Genomic DNA, 24,300 nt, shown 5'->3' on the forward strand with positions numbered 1-24,300 from the left:
GACAGGGAGAGGAGTCTGGGTTCTGAGACCATTATGGGTGCTAGGCTTCATCCAACTGCATTAAAAACCTGTGAGGGTTTTTAATTGGCTTGTTTCTAGGAGGAAGGCATGGGTTCTCTGGGAGGGATCCCCAGGACAGCTGTGCATCATGCACACCAGATGTGGGGGTCAGGAAAGTTGGGCATGTAAGGTGCCGTGTCCCACGGAGGCATTACTTTCTGTTGCTTGTGGTAAAACACCATGACCAAAAGCAGGTTGGAGAGGAGAGGGTTTATTTCATTGTCTTGTCCATCATGCAGGGAAGTCGGGGAGGGAAGCCGGAGGTAGAAACTGCCGCAGAGGCAGTGGGAAAACGCTTACTGCCTTGCTCCCCTCGTGGCTTGACTTATTTTTTTATGCATCCCAGGACCCTCTGCCCAGGGGTGGCACCACCACCCGTAGTGGCCTGGGCCTTCCCATATTGGTTATTAGTCAAGGAAATGCCTGACAGGCTTGCCTATAGTCCAGTCTGATACAGGTGTTTTCTCATGACTCTGGCTTATGTCAAGTTGGAAAAAAACCAACCAGCACACCAGGTCACTTACGCCTTTTCCCACCTTCCCTGAAAGGGACGTGACTGGTTTGACATCAACTAAATGTGGCAGAGAGTCTCTGGTCTGCCTGTGTTTTGCCCTGGAGAGAGGAAGCCTTTTTCTTCCTTTTTTTTTTTTTTTTTTTTTCTTTTCTTTTTTTCGGAGCTGGGGACCGAACCCAGGGCCTTGCGCTTGCTAGGCAAGTGCTCTACCACTGAGCTAACTCCCCAACCCCGGAAGCCTTTTTTCAAATGGCACACAAGGCACTGTGTGTGAGAAACATTTCTTCTGAGAGTCTTGTGGTGCCAACCCCTGAGGGCCACTTTAAGGCTCTCCAAGACCTTTTTCTCACCCTGCTTTTTGGGGGTAGAGACAATCCTCTGTGCCTTTGCAGCCCCATGCAGTGGCTGGGTTCATCCCACCCTCTACAGCCCTTTCCTTTACTCCCCTAGAAAGTGAGACGTCTGCCCTGAGTGAAGATTTACGAGGTAGAATGTGGAAGGAGCCTCACACTGTTCCTACCTTAGAATGCATTAAAAATGGAAGCCCTGGGCCCTGTCCTCCTGACTGCTCTTCCTTTTATGGCCCTAGAATGTCCAGCTTTGTGGAGCCACCTGACATTGTGAAGAAACTATCGTGGGTGGAAAACTACTGGCCCGATGACGCGCTGCTGGCCAAGCCCAAGGTGACCAAGTACTGCCTGATCTGTGTGAAGGACAGCTACACCGACTTCCACATTGATTCTGGAGGTGCCTCAGCCTGGTACCACGTTCTCAAGGTGAGCCACACCCCTTAAGACACACCCTCGTCCTCAGGACTGCGGTCCCTCCAATCCCTGTCTGTGTCAGCAAGTCACCTACTTCCTGGGCTGGGGGATACTGGGTGACCAGTTGTGGGACAGGAAGCCAAGGAGATGGGAACAGTGGCACGCATATGTCTAATGCCCTTAGAGCTCATTAACAATTAGGGAGACCACTGGGTCACCTAGTGCCCAGAGTAGAGTGCAGAGGTGCTGGGAAGACTTCCTGGAAACCGCTCTGGAGTTAGCAGGCAAGATGGCGGCTACCTGAATCAGCAGGGAGGGTTGGGGGTTCATCGCTGAGGCAAAGGGGGACCTAAGAGTGCAGGATATATATACCAACACAAACCCTGGGCTCTGGCCCTGTCAGCTGCGAGCTACGCTTCTCCAGAACAGCTCTGGCTCAAGCTGGGGTGGCGGCCTTACATGCCTACTCTGGTCCTGTGAGGCTATGAGCAAGCCATCATCATGTCTGTCCCAGAACATGAGAATGAGGCTCTTTCTGCTTGGTGCAGTGCCTGGCCTGGGCTTCACATAACCCCCTGGGAAATGGTGACTTCTTTTATCCAGTCTGGAGGCCCAGAAACTCTGGAGAACAGAGATGCTAAGGACTTGCTGGGTGGCAGTTTGCACTTTTTTTTTTTTTTTTTAAATTACCTCCTGAGCACACATGGGATTTGTAGTGTCTAGAATAACAATGCGTGTACTGCTCCTGGCCAAGTCAGACTCACACACCTAGAACCTTCCCAAATGCAGTGGTATTGCAGGTGGCAGTGGTGAGCCTGACAGGGTGACTTTCAAGCCAGGACCCATCACTGGGCCCAGCAGATCGATGGGCTCCACTCCAGGTCCATTGTCCCCAGCACCTAATAGACTGTTACCTGCCTCTGTGCCCCAGCTCCTAGTGGGCTGTATCCCCTGGCCGAGAGTCCCTGGCACCTAGTACACTCTACTCCACTCCCTAATGTCACCAGAGCCTGTGGGCTCTGCTGTCCTAGTACCTTATGCCTTCTCCCCCACCAACCATCCCCAGAAACCTAGGGGACTCTGCCCTTGCCCCAGAATCTTCAGCACCAGTGACCCTCCCCCTCCTCCCCAATGCCAGCATCCTCAGTACCCAGTGGGCTTTACTCCCACTCCAGCATCCTCAGTACCCAGCAGATTATCATCCACTTCAGCAGCCCCAACACCAGGCAGGCTCTGCCCCACATCCCTGGTGTTTCGGCTCTGCCAGTGAGTTCTTTTGGCAGGGGGAGAAGATCTTCTATCTCATCCGGCCGGCCTCAGCCAACCTCTCCCTATATGAATGCTGGCGGTCAGCCTCCAACCACAGCGAGATGTTCTTTGCTGACCAGGTGGACAAGTGCTATAAGTGCACTGTCAAGCAGGGCCAGACCCTCTTCATCCCCTCAGGTGAGTGTGGTGCTTAGGTACAGGGCCCATTCCTCCTGCCATATTCCCCACAGGGTGTCTTTCTGTTCTGCCCCAGTCAGCATCAGCTTAGCTTAGGGCTGTGTGGCCAGCCAGCGGGCTTTGGCATGGGAGACCTGGCTCGGTCAGTAGCTCCAGAGGAGAAGAGTGATTGTTTAGAAGAATGTCCTGAGCAACGAAGACTGCCAGCTTCCCCTGGGAGGATGAATCCCAGAGCTGAATAGCCGCTCTAAAAGACTTCTTCCCTCTAATGTAATTTGACCACATTTCTGAGATTGAAGGGTGAGCCCACTGTACCATCCTGTAGCCAATCCACGTGCAGGTTTTCTTAGTGACTATGTATATGCTTTTCCACTTAAAATCAGGATCCAAATGAGGCCGTAGAACATGACTGAACTGGGCCTCTGACTGGCTCTCGGGTCTCTCCTTCCTTGAAGGCATCCTTCCAGTTACTCTGGGAGGCATTATAGCTTTTTCTGGAATTCAACCCCACCTCCATCCCCTGGGATAACCTAGAGACAAATCTCAGCCTCTGGGGAGAATGACAGTGCCAGCCCTGTCTCTTCTGACCCGTGTGGACAGTTCTGAGACTTGGGCTCCCGCTCCTAATGGCAGTGTTGCCCTGGGGTATCAGCATGTCCCTCTTGGCACCCAGACCTCAGTTTTTATCTGTCTGATACTGGAGTGTTCAACAGCCTATGTTAGCTCAGACACACGCTCAGTCGCACTCCCTCATCCACAGCTCTTGGGGATTCCTACCTCAGCTCAGGTCAGGTAGGAACAATAAGGGAAGGCCTGAGCTGATAGGGTTGGAGTCCATGGTGAGTGGGGGAGGTGAAAGCCAGCATGGGAGCAAGGTAGAAGCTGGTGACAGCTTTATATGTTCTCCCAGGCTGGATATACGCTACGCTCACCCCTGTGGACTGCCTGGCCTTCGCTGGACATTTCCTCCACAGCCTCAGTGTGGAGATGCAGATGAGGTAGGTAGCTTCCCCAGTGTTATCCACCCTCGGACTGGGTTGCCCAACGAGCACCTCAGCCAGACTCCTGGGCTCAGCCTATGGGTTGCTATGCTGACATCTGCGTCGAGGGAAAGAGGGGGTGGGTTCCACGCCCCGGGCTAGGGCCAGCCCAGCAGTGGTTTGGGATCATGAAGGCTGTTGTCACCCTTCCTGGACCGTGGCCAGCCTCTCTAGTCACTACAACCCACTGCCTCTACCCATGGTGGCTATCCCTTTGGGTCACATCAGGCCCAGTGGTGAAGAGCTGGCTCAGTAGGCCGAACTCTCCCTTGCATGGTCTATTTGATACGCCTGCACTGACTGGTTCTTTCCTGTGGCTTCCAGGGCATACGAGGTGGAAAGAAGGTTAAAACTAGGCAGCCTGACTCAATTTCCCAACTTTGAAACTGCCTGCTGGTACATGGGGAAGCATCTATTGGAAGCATTCAAAGGTACCTGTCACTCCAGGCTGGATGACTAAGCCTGCAACCCTGGTCTAAGGGATATTGGGAGCCCTGATCATGACCCCTTAGGACACAGGCATAGGAAGGTACCTGGGAGGTCGGTGTAGGCTCTGACCCACTTAGACAGGACTCTGGGTTCCTGGGAAGAGAGGGGAGAGAGAACTGACCAGTGTGGGATCCTGTTAGGTAAGCTTCATGTGAGATGGGAGGAGATGGGAAGTCACCCTTTCCCTTCAGGGCAGGTGCCAGGTAGGTAGGCACCCCAGATTCTAAGGAGAACCGTTGGCAGTTGGGCAAATGGTCTAGGGCCCCTGGAAGGCCTCTTGCTGGGGCAGGCTAAGGAGCCGCCACACTAACCCTATTGTGTCCTTCCCAGGTTCTCACAAGTCTGGGAAACAGCTGCCCCCACACTTAGTTCAAGGAGCTAAGATTCTCAATGGTGCTTTTAGGTCATGGACGAAGAAGCAGGTAGGAAGCAACTTGCGGGCGTATTTGTCTGAGGGAACGGGATGGGTGGGGAAGATACCAAGCATGTGTCCTATGGACACACTCCCTCCAGGCTGGCTTAAGCTGGCCTGCTAACACGAACCGTGATCCCCCGAGGTGCGTCGGAGAGATGTAGGTAGCCTGGGTCAGCCTGGGGTCATTGGCCTCAGGGCCAGATTTCCTCAGGAGTTTGGGCAAGAACAACTTTCTGTTAACCTGGAAAGGGCATAGGGGGGCAGCTGGTGCAATGACCCCACATCTGGATCTGGACAGGAAGGCTAGGGATACAGTTGTGACTCTTGCCACTCTGCAACCATGCAGCCTGGCGTGGGTGTAGCCTCTTGCTTTGTAATCTGGGGACCCCTTCCCTTCCTTGTCTTTTCCCAAAATCTTGTGCACTGATTTCCTCAAGCCCGTGAAAGCTGTTTCTCAGACAAAGGCCACAGGATGCCAGCTTTCCGTTTGCTTTCTCTTCTTGCCTAGGTCGTGGCTACAGAGGGAGAAATGGGTCTGGCTTAGCCTAGGGTAACCTTTGATATTGTTTCCTACTAGGGCACTCACTCTTCAGGGCAGCCACCTGCCCACCTGCTGCTTGAGGGACAAGGGGTCCCTTCTAGGTCAGAGAGAACAAATGGGAGCCTCAGAGGTAGGGAATGATGTCTCTGGCCTGTCCTCACCCATGTGTGGTCCTGGTAGGTGGAGACAGGCCACAGACATAGTTCCTTCCCTTCTGGGGCCATCCTGTGACTACTATCTCCTTGAGACCCAAAGCTGGGATAGTTCAGGGGGGTCCTTCCCACCTCACCTTAATCACATGACCATAAAGAGAGCGGGCTCACATCCACTCCACAGCCAATTAGCTGGTGGTGGCCTTGAGTGAGGCCATCTTGATGCATTTTCCACTAACAGAAATGGCATGCTCATCACACCAGCCAGTAACATCAGGAAATGTTTACACAACCCTACAACCCACTTGCATTGTTCAAGACCACAGTCCCTCAGTCCCCAACTTCCTGGGGCTCTTCTATCCAGGTCATAACCCCAGCTCACTCCCCTTCTGGATCTACCTTTGGGTCATGGCTACTCTGTTTGCAGACCCCAGAGAGAGCCTTCTTCTCAGGCAGGGCCCCAGAACATTATGCACCATGCCTTGCTCCGTGGCAACCTCTCGCCTCCTGGGGCGGCCATGGCCCTGGCTGGATGGACACAGAATGGCTTAAGCACTGCAATGGCCAAGTCGGCACTCACCCCACTATTCCACAGGCTTTGGCAGAGCACGAGGACGAGCTCCCGGAGCACTTCAGGCCCTCACAGCTCATCAAGGACCTGGCCAAAGAGATCAGGCTCAGCGAGGTAAGGCCATGCCAGGCTGACGGACCCTGGGATGACGGTGGGCCCAGAGCCTGCTCAGGACATTTCTCTGTATTAGTAATCATGCCCGAGGCCTGGAGAGTGCTTGGGAGAAGAGGTGAAAGGAGGATGGAGAACCTCAGAGCCAGGCTTTGAGTCCGAACCTGGAGGAACTGGACTGCCTCCTGGGCCTGGATAGGGCAGAAGAGCCCCAGGAAGTTGGGGACTGAGGGACTGTGGTCTGGGGACAATGCAAGTGGGTGGTAGGGTTGTGTGAACATTTCCTGATGTTACTGGATGGTATGATGAGCATGCCACTTGACAATGTGGAACAAATATGAACGGGTCACACAGTGTCAGCTGTGTGTGCCTTTCTAGGCTGACCGCCTCTCCCAACATGCCTGTGAGGGTCTCCTGAGTCCTGGCATGGTCTAGAGGGAACACAAATGACCCTCTCCTTTTCCCGTACCAGAATGCCTCCAAAACTGTCCGACCTGAAGTAAATGCTGTCGCCTCCTCAGATGAGGTCTGTGACGGGGACCGGGAGAAGGAGGAACCGCCATCTCCCATTGAGTCTACCCCACCTCGATCCCTCCTGGAGAAAGTGTCCAAAAAAAAGACTTCCAAGACTGTGAAGATGCCCAAGCCATCCAAAACCCCCAAGCCCCCCAAGCCCCCCAAGCCCCCCAAAACCCTGAAACTCAAGGACGGAAGCAAGAAGAAAGGGAAGAAGTGCAAAGAGTCCGCCTCTCCCACCATCCCCAACTTGGACCTGCTTGAGGCCCACACCAAGGAGGCGCTGACCAAGATGGAGCCACCGAAGAAAGGAAAGGTGGGCTCCTGAGCCCCTCCCCAATATGCTGAGGCTCTGCAGCCCCTGCCTTGGGCCAGACCTGAGGGACAGCTGGGGATAACGCCTCTTTCCTCCCCTTTGTTTTCTGAGGAGGGAGTGGGGGAGGCGACCCAAGGTAGAGTAAGGACTCCAAAGAGTACCAGGGTCCAGGGTCCGGCACTGATTGATGAATCTGCCCAATCAAAGTACTTCCCTGCCTGTGCCAGCCCTAGGCCTGCACATCCAGTCCCAAACCCCGGGTAGATCCTGCAAAGCAGCGAGGCCCCCTGGAGCAATAGCTTGGAGGGGTTGTGCTGTGGTGGGGGTAGCACCCAGGAGGGCCACTGGATTGATGCAGGGTCACAGTGGTCTTCTCATAGAGGCCACCCTGCTTAGCTTTCCCAAGTACTAGAACCCACCCCGAGGCTAAGGCTCTGAAGATATACAAGGCATCTGTTTGAGAACACCAGGATGAGGTGGAGGGTTGGGAGAGGGGATAGTTATAAGTGAGCCCCTGTGGACAGGGAGAGACGGGCTCAGTAAAGGCTCTTCCCGAACCTGTGAGATTAAGGATGATTGGCTGTGAGCTCCTTCCGAGATGAGTACAGGACGGTGTTGGGGGAGGTTATGATGATGATGATGATGATGATGATGATGATGATGATGATGATGGTGGTGGTGGTGGTGGTGGTGGTGGTGGTGGTGGTGTGTGTGTGTGTGTGTGTGTGTGGTGCCATGTATGATGTCATGTATACATAGGCATGTGGAGTTAAGTATGATTTGGAATGTCTACAGGAGTATTCAGTAAAGGGTCTTATTGGATATGTAATGGAATATTACATGACTTATTATATTCCATTGGTGCTGTTCTTCTGGGGCAAGGAAGGAAGGAGGGAGAGAGGGATGGATCTATGGGTGGGTAGGTGGATGGGTGGGTGGGTCAACTGATGGACAGTGGGTAAACGGGTAGGGGTAGGTAGGTAGGTGGGTGGACGAGAGATGGGAGACTAAGTGAACAGACGGATACGTGGGCGGATGAAGGGATGGACGGGTGTGCTGTGTGTGGACCAGCAGGGGTGACTGGTCTCCTCTGCTGTCAGAACCCCAGCTCACTCCCCTTCTGTGTCTACCTTTGGGTCATGGCTACTCTGTTTGCAGACTCCAAAGAGCGTCCTGAGTGTTCCCAATAAGGACACGGTCCACACGCAGAATGACGTGGAAAGACTGGAAATCCGAGAGCAAACAAAGAGCAAGTCGGAGGCCAAGTGGAAGTACAAGGTGAGGGTGGGTGCGGACCTGTGCCGGGGTGCGTCTGCCTGTCCCCAGAGCCACGAGGAAAGTGTGCGAGTGAGGAGTGACGTGACCTCCTGTAAGCCACCCTCTGCAGACAGTGTCAGTGTAAAGCCAAGCATGTCACCTCCATGTCCTCCTCCGCTGTCTTGCATCTTCTCTGTGGTCCCATCTCTGGTCTGTGTCCCCATCCCCCAAAGCTGGGCAGCCTCCCAGCATAGGTCCCACATGCTGACGATAACAGCTTTCCTGGGCATGTCCTGGTCCCCAGTTATACCCCGAGCATGGGTTGGGGCACTAGCCTCTCATCCATGGCCTCAGGGACAACCTTGATCTTGCTTTCAGAACAGCAAACCTGACTCTTTACTGAGAATGGAGGAGGAGCAGAGGTTGGAGAAGTCACCCCTGGCTGGGAACAAGGACAAGTTTTCCTTTTCTTTCTCTAACAGAAAACTCCTGGGGTATGTGAGAGCCTGGGCAGGGTGGGGTAATCGTATGGTGTCCCACATCACATACGTGCCCCACACTATGCATCCACTCCATACTCCACATAGCAAATGCTGTGTGTGCATCACCCTGTGGCACACAGACACCCATGTCGGTTCCCATAGACACATCCATCACTTGAACACTCCTGTGGACATTCCAAATCACACTTCAGTCTGTGTGCGCTGTATATGTTACATTACACACACACACACACACACACACACACACACACACACACACACACACTACATCATAACCTCGACCAACACCATTTACACCAGACATGCATCCCCATACACCATGACACATACAGACATTTTTATACCCTCATCACATACCCTTTCCATACATTTGTAACACATCCACCCACAGGCATCTCACGCCCTACCCTCCACAGACATGTACACACTACATGTACACATACATGTACACACACATGTACACCCTATGTCATAGACACATTACACATACATAACACACCGTACACTTGGTTGACCCCCTGGGGTGGCTCTTTTCCGAGACATTGATCTCATTCACTGCCACGATGTTGTGAGGAATAGCCTCGTTTCTGCCTCCAGAAAAGTCCTACTGTGGGAACATAGGGAATGCAGCCTTAGTGAGGACCAGCTAGGCAGCAGGGAACCCTTAAGAGCATGGCTGGTGTGAGCTAACACTGAGGATACGAGTAGGGATCAGAACTCACGACTCTGAGCCCAGTGACCTGTAGGTCAGGACAGAGCATGCCCAGTAAGTTCCTGACTCCACATAAGCTATGATCAGTGCCTGGGGAGCGATGTATGGATTTGGGTGCTGAGGACCTCAGGAGATGTGCTGAACTGAGGGAGGGAGGACCCCAGCTTGGAGGCCAGGTGAGCCTCAGCACAGCCCCTGCAGCCTTGGTTCTAGTTGTGGACAAGAAGAGTGACCAATAGGGAGTCTGTTACAGCCATAATCCCCACACTGTGTAGGTGACAAACGTGCCCTGCTGAGATATCTCCATTGCCTGTAGGAGTGACAGCCTCTGTTTCCATTTCTGAAAAGGGAGGAAAAGAACTGTGGGTGATGGAGAGACAGGACCGGGGCTCCCAAGGGGATGTACTCAATCAGCCAGTGGAGTGGAGCCTACTCGGGCCTGGTCTTGCTATCCTGACTTGACATTTCAGTAGAAGTGTCCCAGAGAATGTCCCAGAGAAGCTTTCCAATGACACAGTTCTAGGACAAGGTCGCGCAGTTTAGAATATGCAGACAAAATGAACGAGCGGCTAAAGCCATAAATGTACAAGTATTCATGGGCGTGAGGTGTGTGGCCCAGCTTTAAGGCAGCCAGGTGACAGCTTTCCTGAGACTGCTGGAGGCTGCCATGGCCTGGCGTGCTGTGTTGCAGGCATTTTGTTCAGCTTGCTCTCCTGCCTGCAGAGAAGAGTACATCCTGAGGGCCCAGGGAGGTCCTAGGCAGATCTGGGGAAAGCACAGACAGCATTCCCGACTTAGACTGGCAAGAAGAAAGTTATGGTATTTCGTAGCCCAGTAGAGGCTGGCTGTGGCCACTGTGGCTCAAACAGCAAGTACTATTATTTTTGTTGTTGTTATTTTTCCAAACAAAAGCATGTAGGAAAAGACACGGGAGCTGGCCCTGTTCCCACCTGACACTTCGTCTTAAACTCCGGCAGTCCGGAAGGGAGGGTCGTGGGCTATGCTTGTCAGAACCGAAGTGCGCTCTACAACCTCGGTTGCTTAGATCTTTCTCTATGGTGCATGACCATGTATCCTGGGCCTCACACCAGGGGACGTGGAGCAAAGGAGGAGGCTGCAGATTAGAGGATGTCCCTCTCCATAAGCAGACTTCCCGCAGGGGAAACCGAGGGCTGCCCAGTCTCCGACCAACTGCTTACCTTCCAAGGTCCCCGTGAGGGTCTATGGTCTGCTGGCCTCAGGGCTCTGGGGTCCCACTGACCTATCACTTCCACTCTAGCTCCAAGCCCCTCAGGCCGCCGAGCAGCCCTGGCGTGTTCGGGACCTTGCAGAGCTTCAAGGAGGACAAGGCCAAGCCCGTCCGAGATGAGTATGAATACGTATCGGACGACGGGGAGCTGAAGATTGACGAGTTTCCTATCAGGAGGAAGAAGAACCCCCCCAAAAGGGATTTGTCCTGTGAGTCTGGTGGGTGTGGGCGGGGGGGTTCCAAGTGGTCCCAGCTGACCCCACCCCCATGAAGGTCTCCACTTGACAGCTGTCTACTCTGCTTTCAGTTTTGTTAGACAAGAAGGAGACTCTCCTCATCCCCACCTCGAAGCCAAAGCTGGACTCCACGGCATACAAGGTGAGGCTCCCAGCCTCGTCCCACAGCCTCTGCAGTGCACTGCTTGATGTACAAGGACATGCACCCTCCCGCTGCCCGTGGGCTGGGCTCAGATGTGGGGTTGGCATAAGAGGGGCATGGTCTTACTCAGTCCTTGGCACCAGGACTAAGGAGCAGCTCCTCTGGGCCTGGCCATGGGAGATAAATGCATCAAACCTTGTCCCCGGGCATAAGGATGATAGATAGGGAGTGGTTCCCCACCAGCAGGGGCCTTACACTAAGTTGGCCTTCAAGGCTGTCTTTCCAGCAGAAAAGGATTACTACTGAGGTCTCATGTCTCCTGGGGAGCCCAGGAGGAGCATGCACTAGTCCCGTGAGTCACCTGGAATAAGCTTATCCAAGCCAGAAGTTTATAGTCACAACATCCTAGTTGGAAATTCTGGGGCTTTCTGTGGAAAAGGCCCCAGGGTGTGAAGGCAACTTTAACCTTTGTGGTTTCGACGACCCTAGGAAAGGCTTGGCACCCACATCTGCCTCATGTGGACCTCACCCATAGCGTGAACCTTAGACTGCCCTGTAGCATTCATTGGAGCACAACTCTTTAAAACTCATTTCCCCATGAAGGGAAAAATTACCCCCTCCCCAGTGCCCTGCCCTGACAGCTGCTCTGTCCCTGGTTCCACAGAGCGACGACTCCTCTGATGAGGGCTCTCTGCATATCGACACGGACACCAAGCCAAGCCGAAATGCCAAAGTGAAGAAGGAAAGTGGGAGCTCGGCGGCAGGCATCCTGGACCTACTGCAGGCCAGCGAGGAGGTCGGGGCTCTTGAGTACAACCCCAACAGGTGGGCCCGGGCTGCGTCCCACAGCACTCACAGAACATGGCTGCCCCTGAGTGCAAGGCCCCATCACACAGTGGCATGTAGACAGTCCCTAGCCTCTGACTGCCATGAGCTGGGCTTGGGGAGCAGCAAGAATAGGCTTCATTTAACTCTTGATGGCCCCAGTTAGATTCATGTGCTGTTGATTTGGGTTTGAAGCACTTAACCGCTGTTTTAATCTCTCGTTGAAACTTTAGTGGCATCCCCAGGTATGGCAATGAAAGCCGACTGATGGGGCACAGCCAGTACGACCCCAAAGACCCTCCAGCACACACATCAGAAACAGTAGTGCCCTCTCCACTCTCCAGTTGAGTCTAGTTTCAGACTCTATCTGTGAGATTGGGGAAGCTGAGACTTAAGGAGCTCAGACAGCCTTCCCAAGGCTCTCAGCTTGGAGATAGCAGAGGCAGGTCCAGGCTCTGGGCTGACCTCACTCAGGGGCCCGTCTTGGGTTCCTGTTCCTTCATCTGTCTGACTGTTTTTAGATGACTGCCTGAGGCAGCAGCTCACCCTGGCTCTGAGGCTGCCCCAGCAGGTGGAGGCCTAGGTCAGGCCTACTTGTACACGACATGAGATCCGGGAAGGCGGATTAAGGGCTTGATTGAAACAAGCTTTTGCTGAATTAGTTGGCCATATTTTATTTCATAGATTACTGTCTTGAATGCAATATCATGTTCACAGCCAGCCGGCCTCAGGCACTTTCCTAGTGGGAGTGAAGCATGGTGGGAGGGGTATGCGTGGCTCTGGGCACAGGATCCTGGCTTAGCCTGGCATGATACAGTGAGAGCTTTGGTGGCCACACGGGGAAGCCTGGCTGCGGCTTCTTCTCTTTGGAGCACCTCCACACTGTGGCCCCGTGCAGGGCGCCACAGTCTCTGGTGGTGGTGATGCCTGACTTCCGGGAGAAAATACGTGCTAGCTATCTCTTCAATGGTCGATCTCAGAATCTGAGAGACTCCCCCTCCCCCCAGCACCTTACATCCCCCATGATCCTTCAAGGGAAAGGCCTGGGAAGTTGGAGCATAGGGTGAATCTGGCACCACCTAGGATGAAGGCAAAAAGCCTTGGGCCTCCCTAGCCAAGGTACCCCGTTCTGGGTGCTGTGGGGGGAGAACTCTGGGTGGCATGGAGATGGAACATAGATGAGGGTATTTTGAGTCATTATTTGTGAGGCCAGGAGGGGGCTGTCTGCTAATGAGAAACCAGAGCTGCCGTGGCCCCGTGCCCCAAGTCTGGGGAGAGTGCGTTGCAGACCCCACATGTGTCCACACACGTGCCTCAGAGGCCAGCCAGCCCCCTCAGCCCGCCTGCAGGCAGTTCCTCTCCTAAAGTCTCCTAGTTGGAGCATAGGTCAGTTTTTGATGGTCCATTTGCACTGTTTTAAGTACTGACTGTTTGGAAAAAAACAGCTGAAGAAAACGGAGGAAAATATGTTAATTTCTTGTGGCTGGTTTGCTTGGTGTTTACCGTTGTGGGAAAAGGAGGGGATTTAGGTATGGTAATTGGAGGATTAAAGTATTATTTTCCATGCTGACTAGTTAAACTTTGTTCATTGATTCCCTGGCAACCTTGAAGATAGACGGGCCAGCTGGGTCTGGGGTCACCCAGATGGTATGGGTGGGAAACTCATGTCTACATGGGTTCTCATGGGGGTCCTACCATCAGTGTTTAGGACCTTGTGGTGGGTGCCTTGGCATTTCCCTGTGGCCTGGGCTGAGAGCAGGATAGATAAAGCGTTTGCACCTTGAGCTGTAAGGTGAACCATTTGTGAACCATTTGTTCCTGCCGGTGCTCAGTGAGGTCCACAGACTGGCCCAGCTGGACAGTGCCAGGACAACTGCTGTCCTCCGAAACACAGCCCTGCACTGTGCACGGGGCAGGCAGGCTAACAAGGGTAGCTCCAGCATGGCTTTCTGCAGAACTCAGGGCTATGTGACTTGGCCTTCCATTATGACTTAAGCCTGGGAGGCAGTTTTCACAGAGGGCTGTGGACGTGCTGGCTTCCCTCTCCTCGGGCCTAGGAAATGTCTCCCAGTCCATGGGGCATTAGCTTAGGAGGACAGCTTTTGTCCAAGCTTGCCTGTCCAGTCTCGGTGGGGCTGTTCCATCTCTCTGGCTCTTCCCCCACCCCCAACAAGGCCTTTTCTAGAGCCCTTGTGTTCTGAGCAGCAGCTTTCCTAGGTCCCTGTTAGAGCTTCTACCAGGGTCCTTCAGCCTGTTCAGAGGCGGTCTGCCCATCAGCACTGTCTCACACATATGCCATCTTGAGCAAGTGGAGGGAGGCAGCGGGTGGGGGAATGCTGTGCTGGAGGGGGTACTGTGCTAGAAGTGGGTACTGTGCTGGTGGGGGTACTGTGTTGGAGGGGGATCCCTGGCTGCAATTCCATGTGCTGTCGCTGCCATTCATCACTTCTGGTCCTGGGCTTGCCATGAGGTCATCTCCTAACATACCTTCCTTTCAAAGGCTATGACACTTTTTCCCTCCACAAAAGTCTTCCTAAAAGTTGCTCCAGATATTCGGTTGTAGCTCCCAGGTATCCAGGATGTAACAAGGGAAACTCTGGAAACCAAAGGGCTTTGATGCAGTCTCAGGAGAAGAGGTACCACGGGAGTACAGGGAGGAGACAGCCTGCCTGTAGACCATGGCCACCTAGGCGGGTCATGTAGCAGGTGTCCTCGGTATTGTCACTGTTCATCTTCACCGGCTGGAATGAGCCATTCTCTTCTAGGCTGGGCTCTGAGCTAGAGTAAGTTCTAGAAAGTCCCCAGAGGGAGCTCCCACTGGGCCAGGTCTTCATGGAGCCAGGGGATGTTTGGCTCTCTACCTGGGCATCGTGTGGCCATTTGGACCCTGTGCTGGACCCTGACTCAGAATCTCCTGACACGTCCTAGGTGTAGGTGTTTTTAAAGCTGTCCAGGTGCTTCTAGCTTAGACAGTGGGAAGCCTAGGCTGAGGGAGGTGTGTGGGCTGTGCCAGCATAGAGCCCCGAGGAAGCCAGATCCTGTTGTAGAGCCTGGTGGAGATTGTGGAGACCACCCAGAAGCCACACCAGACCTAACACCTAGGTTCTTTGCAGTCTAACAGCAGCCAGACCTCAGATCTGTGGGATAATGGTGAGCACTGCTCCCTGAACCCGGTTTGGGATGCTCTTTCTGGAAGGCAGGGCACCAGTGCACCCAGGGGAAGGTGAGGGCATGGGGCAGTAGACAGGGGTATTGCTAGGGAATCACAGAAAGAGCATGGCAGCCAGGACTCAGCAGAGGAGAGCAGACAGAACCCTGTGGTCAGTCCTTCATGGAGGGACCCCGCCCGAGAGGGGAACCTGGCTAAGCTGAGGCATGGCTATGCCTAACCAAGAGGTGTGTAGATATAGATAGAGGAGTGTGTGTGTGTGTGTGTGTGTGTGTGTGTGTGTGTGTGTGTGTGTGTGTGTGTGCGCGCGCGCGCGCACGCACAGGTATAGATGTGGGCTTGGTGAGGGTATGGGTGTTGATGGCAGGTGTAGATGAGGGTCTGGATTCATACTGACTTGGACATGAGTCACCTTGGAAGAGTGTGTCACGGGAGGAAAGTGGGGACCTCCCTATTTCAGTATAGGACTGTGGAGGAGGAATGCCCCTGGCTAGGACTGAGGTCAGGGTATGGAAGAGCATAGAGAACTAGCAGGGTACAAGAGCCAAGCCTCTAAACCCCTGGACTATTCAAAAGGTGTGAGATGCCATCTGCCTTCTGATGTGTTTCCTCGCTTCCTCCCGGAGTGTGACTGGGTGTACAGAGGGGCCTGCCAGGTCTTGTCTACCATTAAGTTTCCGGACCATGTCATTCTGTGGCTGCTGGCTGCCCAGGCCAGTGACTGTACAGCCATGGACTTTGGGCTACAGTTACAGCACCTTGGACTGAAATTGTGGACGGCAGGCTGCGGGCCAAGGGCCATGGCTGAACGCCTCTTTTTTTTCTCTCTGTCCCCAGCCAGCCCCCTGCCTCCCCCAGTACGCAGGAAGCCATTCAGGGAATGTTGTCCATGGCCAATCTGCAGGCCTCTGACTCCTGCCTGCAGACCACATGGGGCACTGGCCAGGCCAAGGGGGGTTCCCTGGCAGCCCATGGCGCCCGGAAGAATGGTGGTAGCAGCAAAGGGACAGGCAAGCGCCTACTGAAGAGGACTGCCAAGAACAGCGTGGATCTTGAGGACTATGAGGAGCAGGACCACCTGGACGCCTGCTTCAAGGACTCAGACTATGGTGAGTGTGGCTGCAGGGCGGGGCTGCCGCCTGTAGGGGGCAGCACTGACTAGGAACACGCCAAGGAGGCCTGCCAGCTACAGTCTGGACTGTCAAATCCATCTTGGGCTGGGGTGTGGTGGTGCACGCCTTTAACCCCAGCACTCTGGAGGCACAGACAAGGTGAGAATCTCTGTTCTGTGTTCTGGGCCAGCCTGGTCCACATAGTAAGTTCCAGGCTAGCCCGAGCTATATAGTGAAACCTTATCTCAAACAGAACAAAACAAAGCACTATCCTTTGGAAGCCTGTCGTTTTGTGACCTGGGTAACTACCACTCGGTTCCATTTCAGAATATCCTTCTCATAAGGAAACTTCGTCCCCATCCACAGTTTGTCCCTCTCCATCCCTGGCCACTTGTCAGGTCCCTGTGGACACATCATCTAAATGGATCATATAACGTGTGACTTTTGGGCCTAGTGCTCAGGGGTGACTCCAGGGCCTTCCTGATAGCCAGGTTTACTGGTCTCCACTGTGAAGGAGAACTCCTGACAGGGGGATCCGTCCTGCCCATGCTGAAGAGATCTACGCCCCTAGGTCGGTGTGCTCTGCTTGGATAGACAGCGGCAGCAACGTGAACTCCTGTTTCCTCTCTCTGTGGGGGCATGGGGTGCCAGATCCTCCTGCTACCCACAGAATCACTAGTCCTGGGGGTTTCTCAGTTGGCCTTGTCGACCAAAGGAGGCAAGACCCACAGTGTAGGAGTTGCTGGGGAGTCCCTGACCCAAGGAAGCCCTGATGGGGCCATGTGCAGGCTTCTAAGCAGGCACCTTCTCCCAACCCGCTTGGGAGGGGCTTCAGGTACAGTTGGTCACCTTGGAGTCCCACTCCCTACGGCAGCAACCTCCAGAAGGACTGCATCTCACAGGCGCCTGAAGCCAGCCTGGGTGGGTGTGGGTGGCAGCCACTCTCCTGCAGCTTCAATTGCACAGCAGGTCTGAGAACCCAAGGACAGGTCTGGGGCCACCATTTGGGAAGGTCACTGGGCCACCGCAGCCCCATGCCCTCCTCAGCCCTGGCTGCACTTGGCCACTCAGGGCCCTGCTCTCCTATTGCTTCCTCAGTTTACCCCTCACTGGAGTCTGACGAAGATAACCCTGTCTTCAAGTCCCGGTCAAAGAAGAGGAAAGGCTCAGACGATGCTCCTTACAGCCCCACAGGTAGAGCTGGGCTGGAGGCCTGATATGTGGCCACTGAGGATAAGCGTGTGGCTCTAGGCATTTCCAGGGGGATTGGTCAGCTCTCCATAGGGCCCTGGCTGTGCCTCTGCTTCGTGTTTTGAGATCTCCAAGCCTAGACCTCACTCTAGAACTTTCTCATGTGGGGCCCCTCCTCTCCTGTATCCTCTGTAGAAAGATTTAGGAGGGGGCACCCAAAACATGAAGGGATCAGGCATGTCCCCCTTTCAAGGTCCCCTGCCTACCTGGCTTCCCTTGCCCAGTTTGCTGGACCTTCCAGACTGCCTCACAGATATACTCCAGCGGGGCACCATCTTGGGGAGGGAGAGCCTATGTGATGTGGCTTCCTGTCCAGAGAGTTAGATGCTCATGCCCCACCCCACCCCACCCCCACCGCCTGACTCAGAGATGGTCTGGGATGAGTGAGCCTCACTTGCAGAGCTGATTCCTTGGCCTTTCCCTCGTCTCTTCCACAGCCAGGGTCGGTCCATCAGTGCCGAGACAAGACAGGCCTGTGCGTGAGGGGACCAGAGTGGCCTCCATTGAGACTGGGCTGGCAGCTGCTGCAGCCAAGCTGTCCCAGCAGGTGAGGAGACTGGAGGGCTCTTGCACGACTAAGTCTCCTTTGTGTGAACTCAGGCTGACCTCTAGATACCCAGCCATTGTCTCCATGTGGAGACTGCCAGGGCTAGGAACTGTCAGGCAGGAGAGTGGCTCCACATTCTGAGTAGGTGTAGGGGAGCCAGGCGTACAGCCCCTGACTCTTACCTCTCACTAACATGGCTGCTCTCGGGTACTCAGGAAGCCCTCGTTAAATGCCTCTGGGGACTGCTCCCTTCCCAAATATCCGGGCACTTTTAGGTGGTGCACGTAGGCAAGAACTCTGACTTGTCTTCGCCTGACCCTCCCCTCCCCTCCCCTCCCCTCCCCTCCCCTCCCCTCCCCTCCCCTCTTTATTGGTCATGGGTTGGCAGAACTCACAGTGGGCTCACAAGGGCCAGGTTTCCCCACCCTAGTTTGGTGGGAGAGGCCTCGTGGAGGTCTGAGCCCCCTTAAAACCTGCATCTGGGTTGGGGCAGGACTGTCTGTGCCCCACTCTAATGTACGGGGCAGCTGGTGGGTAGCACACCTCCACACTTTGTTCCCAGGAGGAGCAGAAAAACAGGAAGAAGAAGAACACCAAAAGGAAGCCGACTCCTAACACTGCCTCCCCCTCCGTCTCCACGTCTGCCTCCGCCTCCACGGGTACCACCTCGGCCTCCACCACCCCAGCCTCCACCACCCCGGCCTCCACCACCCCAGCATCCACCACCCCGGCCTCTACCAGCACAGCCAGCAGCCAGGCCTCACAGGAGGGCAGCTCACCCGAGCCCCCACCTGAGTCACACAGCAGTGGCCTAGCTGACCACGAGTATACAGCAGCCGGCACATTCGCAGGGGCCCAGGCTGGCCGTGCCTCCCAGCCCATGGCCCCTGGAGTCTTTCTCACACAGAGGCGGCCTTCTGCATCATCCCCCAACAACACTGCTGCCAAAGGTACCCCTTTTGCCCCGTCTGCCCCTGCCCTTAGGAAGCACCCTGCAAAGGGGGTTCTGGCCCCAGGACGGCAGGTGCTGGGCATCTGAGACAGTTATGTCCGTGCGCCTGCATGGCACCCGCCTTTTACATGAGTGTTTGCCGCTGGTCTGCTTAGTCATGTGAAAGACATAGGCTAAAGTCAGGAGATGCAGCCTGCGTAGGGCTCAGTGATTGCAAACTTCAGGACTCGTTCTCAGCTCAGGCCTCTGGTTCAGGCATCTGCCACGGGTGAAGCTGGGCGTGACATGAGCCCCTCTGTGGGTTGGAATGTCATTACCAGTCAGGACCTGTGGAACCCCTGTGGCCTCCCTTAGCCCGCCTACCTGTGCTCCAGCCTGGGCCTAGTGGTCAAGTTTCAGTGGCTTGGCTACTTACTGGTGGCACTTGAAATGGCCTTGCTGCTGGGGTGGGGCCTCACACCTTAGCCGTGCCATCCTGAACCAAGCCCACCACGGTTCCTACACCTCTGAGCACTTTGCGTCCATGGGGGGATTTCTGAGCCCAGAGCTGTTTGGCTGATTCTACAGAAGTGGGTGGGGCTTAGGGGGGTCTGTGGGATCCTATCCCCTTGTAGCTGTCACTCTTGGTCTTTTTAAAAAGAGTTTCTCCCCACCTCTGTAGGAAAACGTACAAAAAAGGGCATGGCCACCGCCAAGCAAAGGCTTGGAAAGATCTTGAAGATCCATCGGAATGGGAAACTGCTCCTCTAAGGCTTGGAAAGCCAGGATCCTTCTGCTCTGCTCAGGACCCCCGGAGCCCCGCTACATCAGCCCCTCCCAGGACGGTGGCTGTGCCGCCTGGCCCGGGGAGGGCCTTGCCTCCTCCCAGCCACCTCTCCCCAATGCGAGCATCTGTCCCTTGAGCAGGTGGAATGAGCGGAGCATGGCCGTCCCTTGTTGTGAACACGGACATCCTTTCTCAGTTGCTCAGAGTGACCTGAAAGTGGCCCTGCCGACCTAAGGATCATTCTGGTTTCAGGACAGCCTCCAGGCTCCCCACCGGAGCCTGGCGACCTCTATGGCTCTGCTTGGGAGCATGAGGCCTTCAAGGAAGGTGCGGTGAGCCACGCTCACCAGCCTGAGTCCGAGCTGGCCCCAGGCTGGCAGCCTCCCAAGGCATAAAACAAGGCAAAGGACAGAGAAAGAGAGGAGCTGTGGGGCAACGAGCGTCCCCTCCCTCCTCTACCTGAGCGAGTCTTACAGCACTTGATCAGTGAGGAGAGGTTGCCCCAGCTCCCTGGCTGGCAGGTAGCAGGCTAGGTAGTGGGTGTCACACCCCAAAAGGCCTAGGGACATTTGGGCTTGTCAGGACCTGCAGTTAGGTTGGTGTGTGAGTGGGTGGAGGAGCCACTGTGGGTTCACAGGGGAAGGGTGACAGCTCAGCCACGTCTTAGGGTCCGGGGGACCCAGGCTAAGCCACGTGGAGGGGCCCCACTCTGGAACAGCACTTCTAGGCCAAGGCACCCTGCCCTGAGTGGGCAGACAGCAGGGCCACAGGGCTGGAGCCAGCATGGCAGCGTTGTCTGAGCCCCTGGGTGGCATCATGAGTGTGGCCATCTCAGGTGGCGGTGTCCACCCATCAACATGGAGGGGCTGGGTTTGTTTCTCAGGCAATCCTGTATTTTCATTTTAGATGTATTTCCGGAAGCATATTTTTAATAGAATGTAGCGTGTAAATAGCTTTTTAAATGACTTCTTTTTTACAAGAGCAAAAGTATCTCTAGGGATTTCTTTCTATAGAGCCCTTCATTAACCTTTATACGAGTTTTTGCTCCCCCACCCCTTCTCTGACGGATGGTCAGGTTCCGGCTCCCCCACCCCCTTTGCTTTCCTTTCCTTTCCTTTTGTTACTCCTTCTTATTTTCCTCTTAGGAACTAAGGTATTGCCTGAAAAACAACGGCGCCTGCGCGGCCTTACCCTCTGTCTCTCAGAGCGGATAGTACGGATTCCCTCCCCACTCGCCCTGAAGCCGCGTCTCCAGTCTCACACCAGCTCTTCGATCTCCTTCTTGTGTGACGAGGGCCGGGGACGCAGTTACTTTGCTAGCACCTTGTGAAGTATTTGTGTTTCGTGATGCTGTAATTTATTAATGTTTGTAGCTTTTTATATTTGTACATTTCTTATGAGGTTTGTTTCTACACCCGTTACCTGGATGTGTTGTCCACGAGGAGATGCAGCTTGGTGGAGGCCTTATCCACTCCCACTTTGACCTGTTTGGAGGGACGTCATCCCCAGGGCCCGGGGCTGGGAGAGGGGCATCTTGCAGGCCCCAGGCTTACTCAGAACTGGTGTTTTTAAAGTTTCCTTGACCTGTCCTTGTGAACATTTCTATAATCTTAACCCAGGCATCAAGCTGTTCTCTCTCTCTCTCTTTTTCTCTTTTTAATTTTATTATTATTTTGGCAACATGTACATTTCTAACAAAGTTTATCGTGGCTATTAAAGTGTTCTATTTCCCAGTTCATATTACTCTTGTATCGAGTCCATGAGGTCTAAGGCGACTTAGACCAAAGTTTTAAAAAAAAAGTAAAAATATTTCAGGTTTTGTACAGAGCCATGTGTCTGTCATACTTGCGTTCTTCTCTGCCCTCCTGTCACCGTGGGACACGTGATGATGGGACCAGCGGGCTCCGGCCAGGCGCGTCCTTGGGTGGGGGCATCTCTTAGCTCCCATAGCAGACAGAAGCCGCCCTGCCGGTGACATTCACTGAAGTGACAGGCAACCACTGTGGAGATAATGGGACGATGCCGCTGTAGGCAAGGCTGAGGGATGAGTATCAGTTCTGTCTGGGGAGGAAGTTGATGACAACCAGTGAGCAGCCACAGGAAGTGGTCCTGCCCACTGGCCACAACCTGCCCTCCCAGCCCCATAAGCACCCTGGAGTCACTCAGCAATAATGACTAGGGCTGGAGATGTGGGTGGCCTTAAAATTTCATGATAAGGAGCTGGAGAGAGATGTGTGTAGCCGAGGTCATGCAGACACAAGGAGCCCACACAGGATCTCTCTGCTGACACCCTAAGCAAGCCTTAAAGCAGATCCCTGGGGATGGATATGAACTGGCTGGTGTGATTCCTTGTGCCTATTGACAGGTAACATCACATGACCTTGGGTTGAGCCCCTTTTTAAGTCTTATGTTTTTTGGTGCCTGCTGGATGCTCAGAAGAGAGGCTCCAACACATGCTGTGTGACTGAGTCCCTTGTGGGGGTAGGGGGACCAACTACATAGCCTCTTCCATGAGGGTGGGTCCTAGTGTTACCACTAGGTGGCGCCTTGGGCCCATGCTGAGCGGCAGGCTCCAGGCACCTGGGTGTATACCCCCTTCATGCTCTGAACCCTAAAGAGCCAAGGGGAGATCTGATGACCCCCTCCCCGCACTGAGACTGCTCTGGGCTGTCCCTACCCCATCCCGGAAGCATAGGCATCAACACCTAAGCACTGGGTACCTCCATTCCATGGCAACCCTAGTGAGACATCTGGGCCTCTCACTACCAGCAGGTTGGCAGACTTGCATCCCAGGTTTCCTGTGGTAGAGATGGTCACTCCACCCCCTTTTTTAAATGTGGCTTTGAGAACCGTCAGGGAGCTGAGGATCCAGGACCTGAGAAGAGCTTCTCAAAGCCAGGATTTCTCAGGGGTTAGCTCCGACCCAGGGCGCCTTCCAGTCAGCCTGTGCCACGTGGAGAGGTTTGGCTGTGTGCCAGGCGACCTGGATGTATCTGGACAAAGAGCTCAGAGAAGCTCCCACCAGGCACAGCCCCTTCGCTCTGCACCAACACTAGCGTTTGTGAGCCCTCCAGGAAGAGCCCCAGTGCAGCCCAACTGGAGATGACACGTTCCCAGTCAGCCAGACCTCAGGCTGCTCAGTCAGACATGTAGGTCAAAACAAAATCAGGGACCACTGTTACCTCTGAGGGGGTCCCAGGGAGTTGAGAGTTGGCCCAAGTCAGCAGAGGGATCGTTGGTGAGCCAAGGCAAGGGGCTCTCCCACCCTGTTCCTGGCAGGCTCCCATCTTCTCTCGGCATGACAGGGAGCTCAGCAAGAGGGTGACTGAGTCCCTCTCTGTCCCCCTGGTCCCAAAGCTAGTGGAGACCTATGGTTGGCAGAAAGGGATCTAATTGGAAGCCCATGGGGGCGATGCTCAGAATGGACACCAGGGGGTGGGGTGGGGCTGGGAACAGGCCAGTGGCCAGAGGTTGCTTCTCCCCCAGGGAAGGCAGGAAGGAAACAAAACTATAATATAGCACGGGCTGGGAAGGAGACAGGGAAAAGTCACATTGATTCGGTAACTACCTTAAGCACACGTGCGTGACCCCTGGAAGAGTCTCAGCCATCACCACCACTCCCCTCTGGGTTCTTTTCTGTCCTCAGACTAACCTGGGTCTGCATCTACCCTAGACTGCTCTGCTCTAAACAAGGGATCCACCTTGCAGATGGTGACACTAAGGTAGGGCAGGACTAGAACGCCTGGTCGCTAAAGGATCTGCCCTCCTCTCCATGGAGTCAGAAAACGGGACACTGGTTTAGTAGGAGAGTTGAGAGGTCCACTGTCAAGTGCTGATATAGCTCTCCAGGAAGGTGCCACAGGAACCTGAAGTCCTCTCCATGGAGTCAGAAAACGGGACACTGGTTCAGTAGGAGAGTTGAGAGGCCCACTGTCAAGTGCTGATATAGCTCTCCAGGAAGGTGCCACAGGAACCTGAAGTCATAGGGTATCAGACTAAGGGTCACAGCTTTCCTAAGTGGCCCTGTAGCCAGTGTGGTCACCTTTACCAGAGTGTTCTGGGCAGGAGCCCCACACTTTCTCATGGCTTAATTTGCTCTTAAGCCTAGGCACATAGAAGGGGCAGCTGGATACATGTTTCCCTGTCTGGGCAAGAAGGCTTTCTGAGCAGGTAGCTTGAGAACACAGAGCACTAAGACTCTGAAGGGAGACTGCTGGGCAGAGGGGACAGGCTGTGCAAAGGCCCTGGGGCAGGATCAAGTTCATCGAGAACCTAGGAGGCAGTGATGATGGAAGAGATTGGGGGCTGCCCTCATCTTCTCCTGGCTGTGTAGGCTCAGCTCTGTCATCCGCAGAATGGACAGGATGGCCCTGACTTACCTCAGAGGTACTTTAGGCTAACTCTTCCCAGCCCGGCCCCTGTAGGAAGTGAACTTTAATCTCCTACACACCTGCCCAGAGAACCTGGTTTCCTGTGTAACCTTGGGCAGGGCCATTTTCCTCCTCTGGCCTTCCCTCGAATTGCTTTCTTGATGAAAGGGCATCTCCACTCAGGGGAGGAAGAAAGCTCGGTGGTTCTCTCGGCTGCAGTCAGGCCTTCCCAAGAGATCTGCTTGCTGTTTCAGGCAGCCTTGAACCCCTGTGG

At 54.5% G+C, this 24,300-nt stretch overlaps 1 protein-coding gene across 4 annotated transcripts in view; it reads left to right on the forward strand.

The window, feature by feature from the left end:
* Positions 1-21,483, forward strand: part of Phf2 (PHD finger protein 2) — a 69,273-nt gene extending 47,790 nt beyond the window's left edge. For all 4 annotated transcript variants that reach the window (XM_087590480.1, XM_087590479.1, NM_001415143.1 and 1 more), the window contains 17 exon segments: positions 1,164-1,350; positions 2,622-2,784; positions 3,695-3,782; positions 4,149-4,255; positions 4,644-4,735; positions 6,017-6,106; positions 6,576-6,935; positions 8,094-8,213; positions 8,571-8,686; positions 10,687-10,865; positions 10,964-11,034; positions 11,699-11,859; positions 15,866-16,137; positions 17,239-17,334; positions 17,829-17,938; positions 18,501-18,888; positions 19,552-21,483. In XM_087590480.1, coding sequence (XP_087446606.1) covers positions 1,164-1,350; positions 2,622-2,784; positions 3,695-3,782; positions 4,149-4,255; positions 4,644-4,735; positions 6,017-6,106; positions 6,576-6,935; positions 8,094-8,213; positions 8,571-8,686; positions 10,687-10,865; positions 10,964-11,034; positions 11,699-11,859; positions 15,866-16,137; positions 17,239-17,334; positions 17,829-17,938; positions 18,501-18,888; positions 19,552-19,640 — 2,689 coding nt within the window. In that variant the 3' untranslated portion in view covers positions 19,641-21,483.
* Positions 21,484-24,300: the final 2,817 nt, after the last annotated feature.

The sequence above is a fragment of the Rattus norvegicus genome, chromosome 17 (assembly GCF_021556685.1).
Source record: "Rattus norvegicus strain SHRSP/BbbUtx chromosome 17, alternate assembly SHRSP_T2T, whole genome shotgun sequence".
Lineage (NCBI taxonomy): Eukaryota > Metazoa > Chordata > Mammalia > Rodentia > Muridae > Rattus > Rattus norvegicus.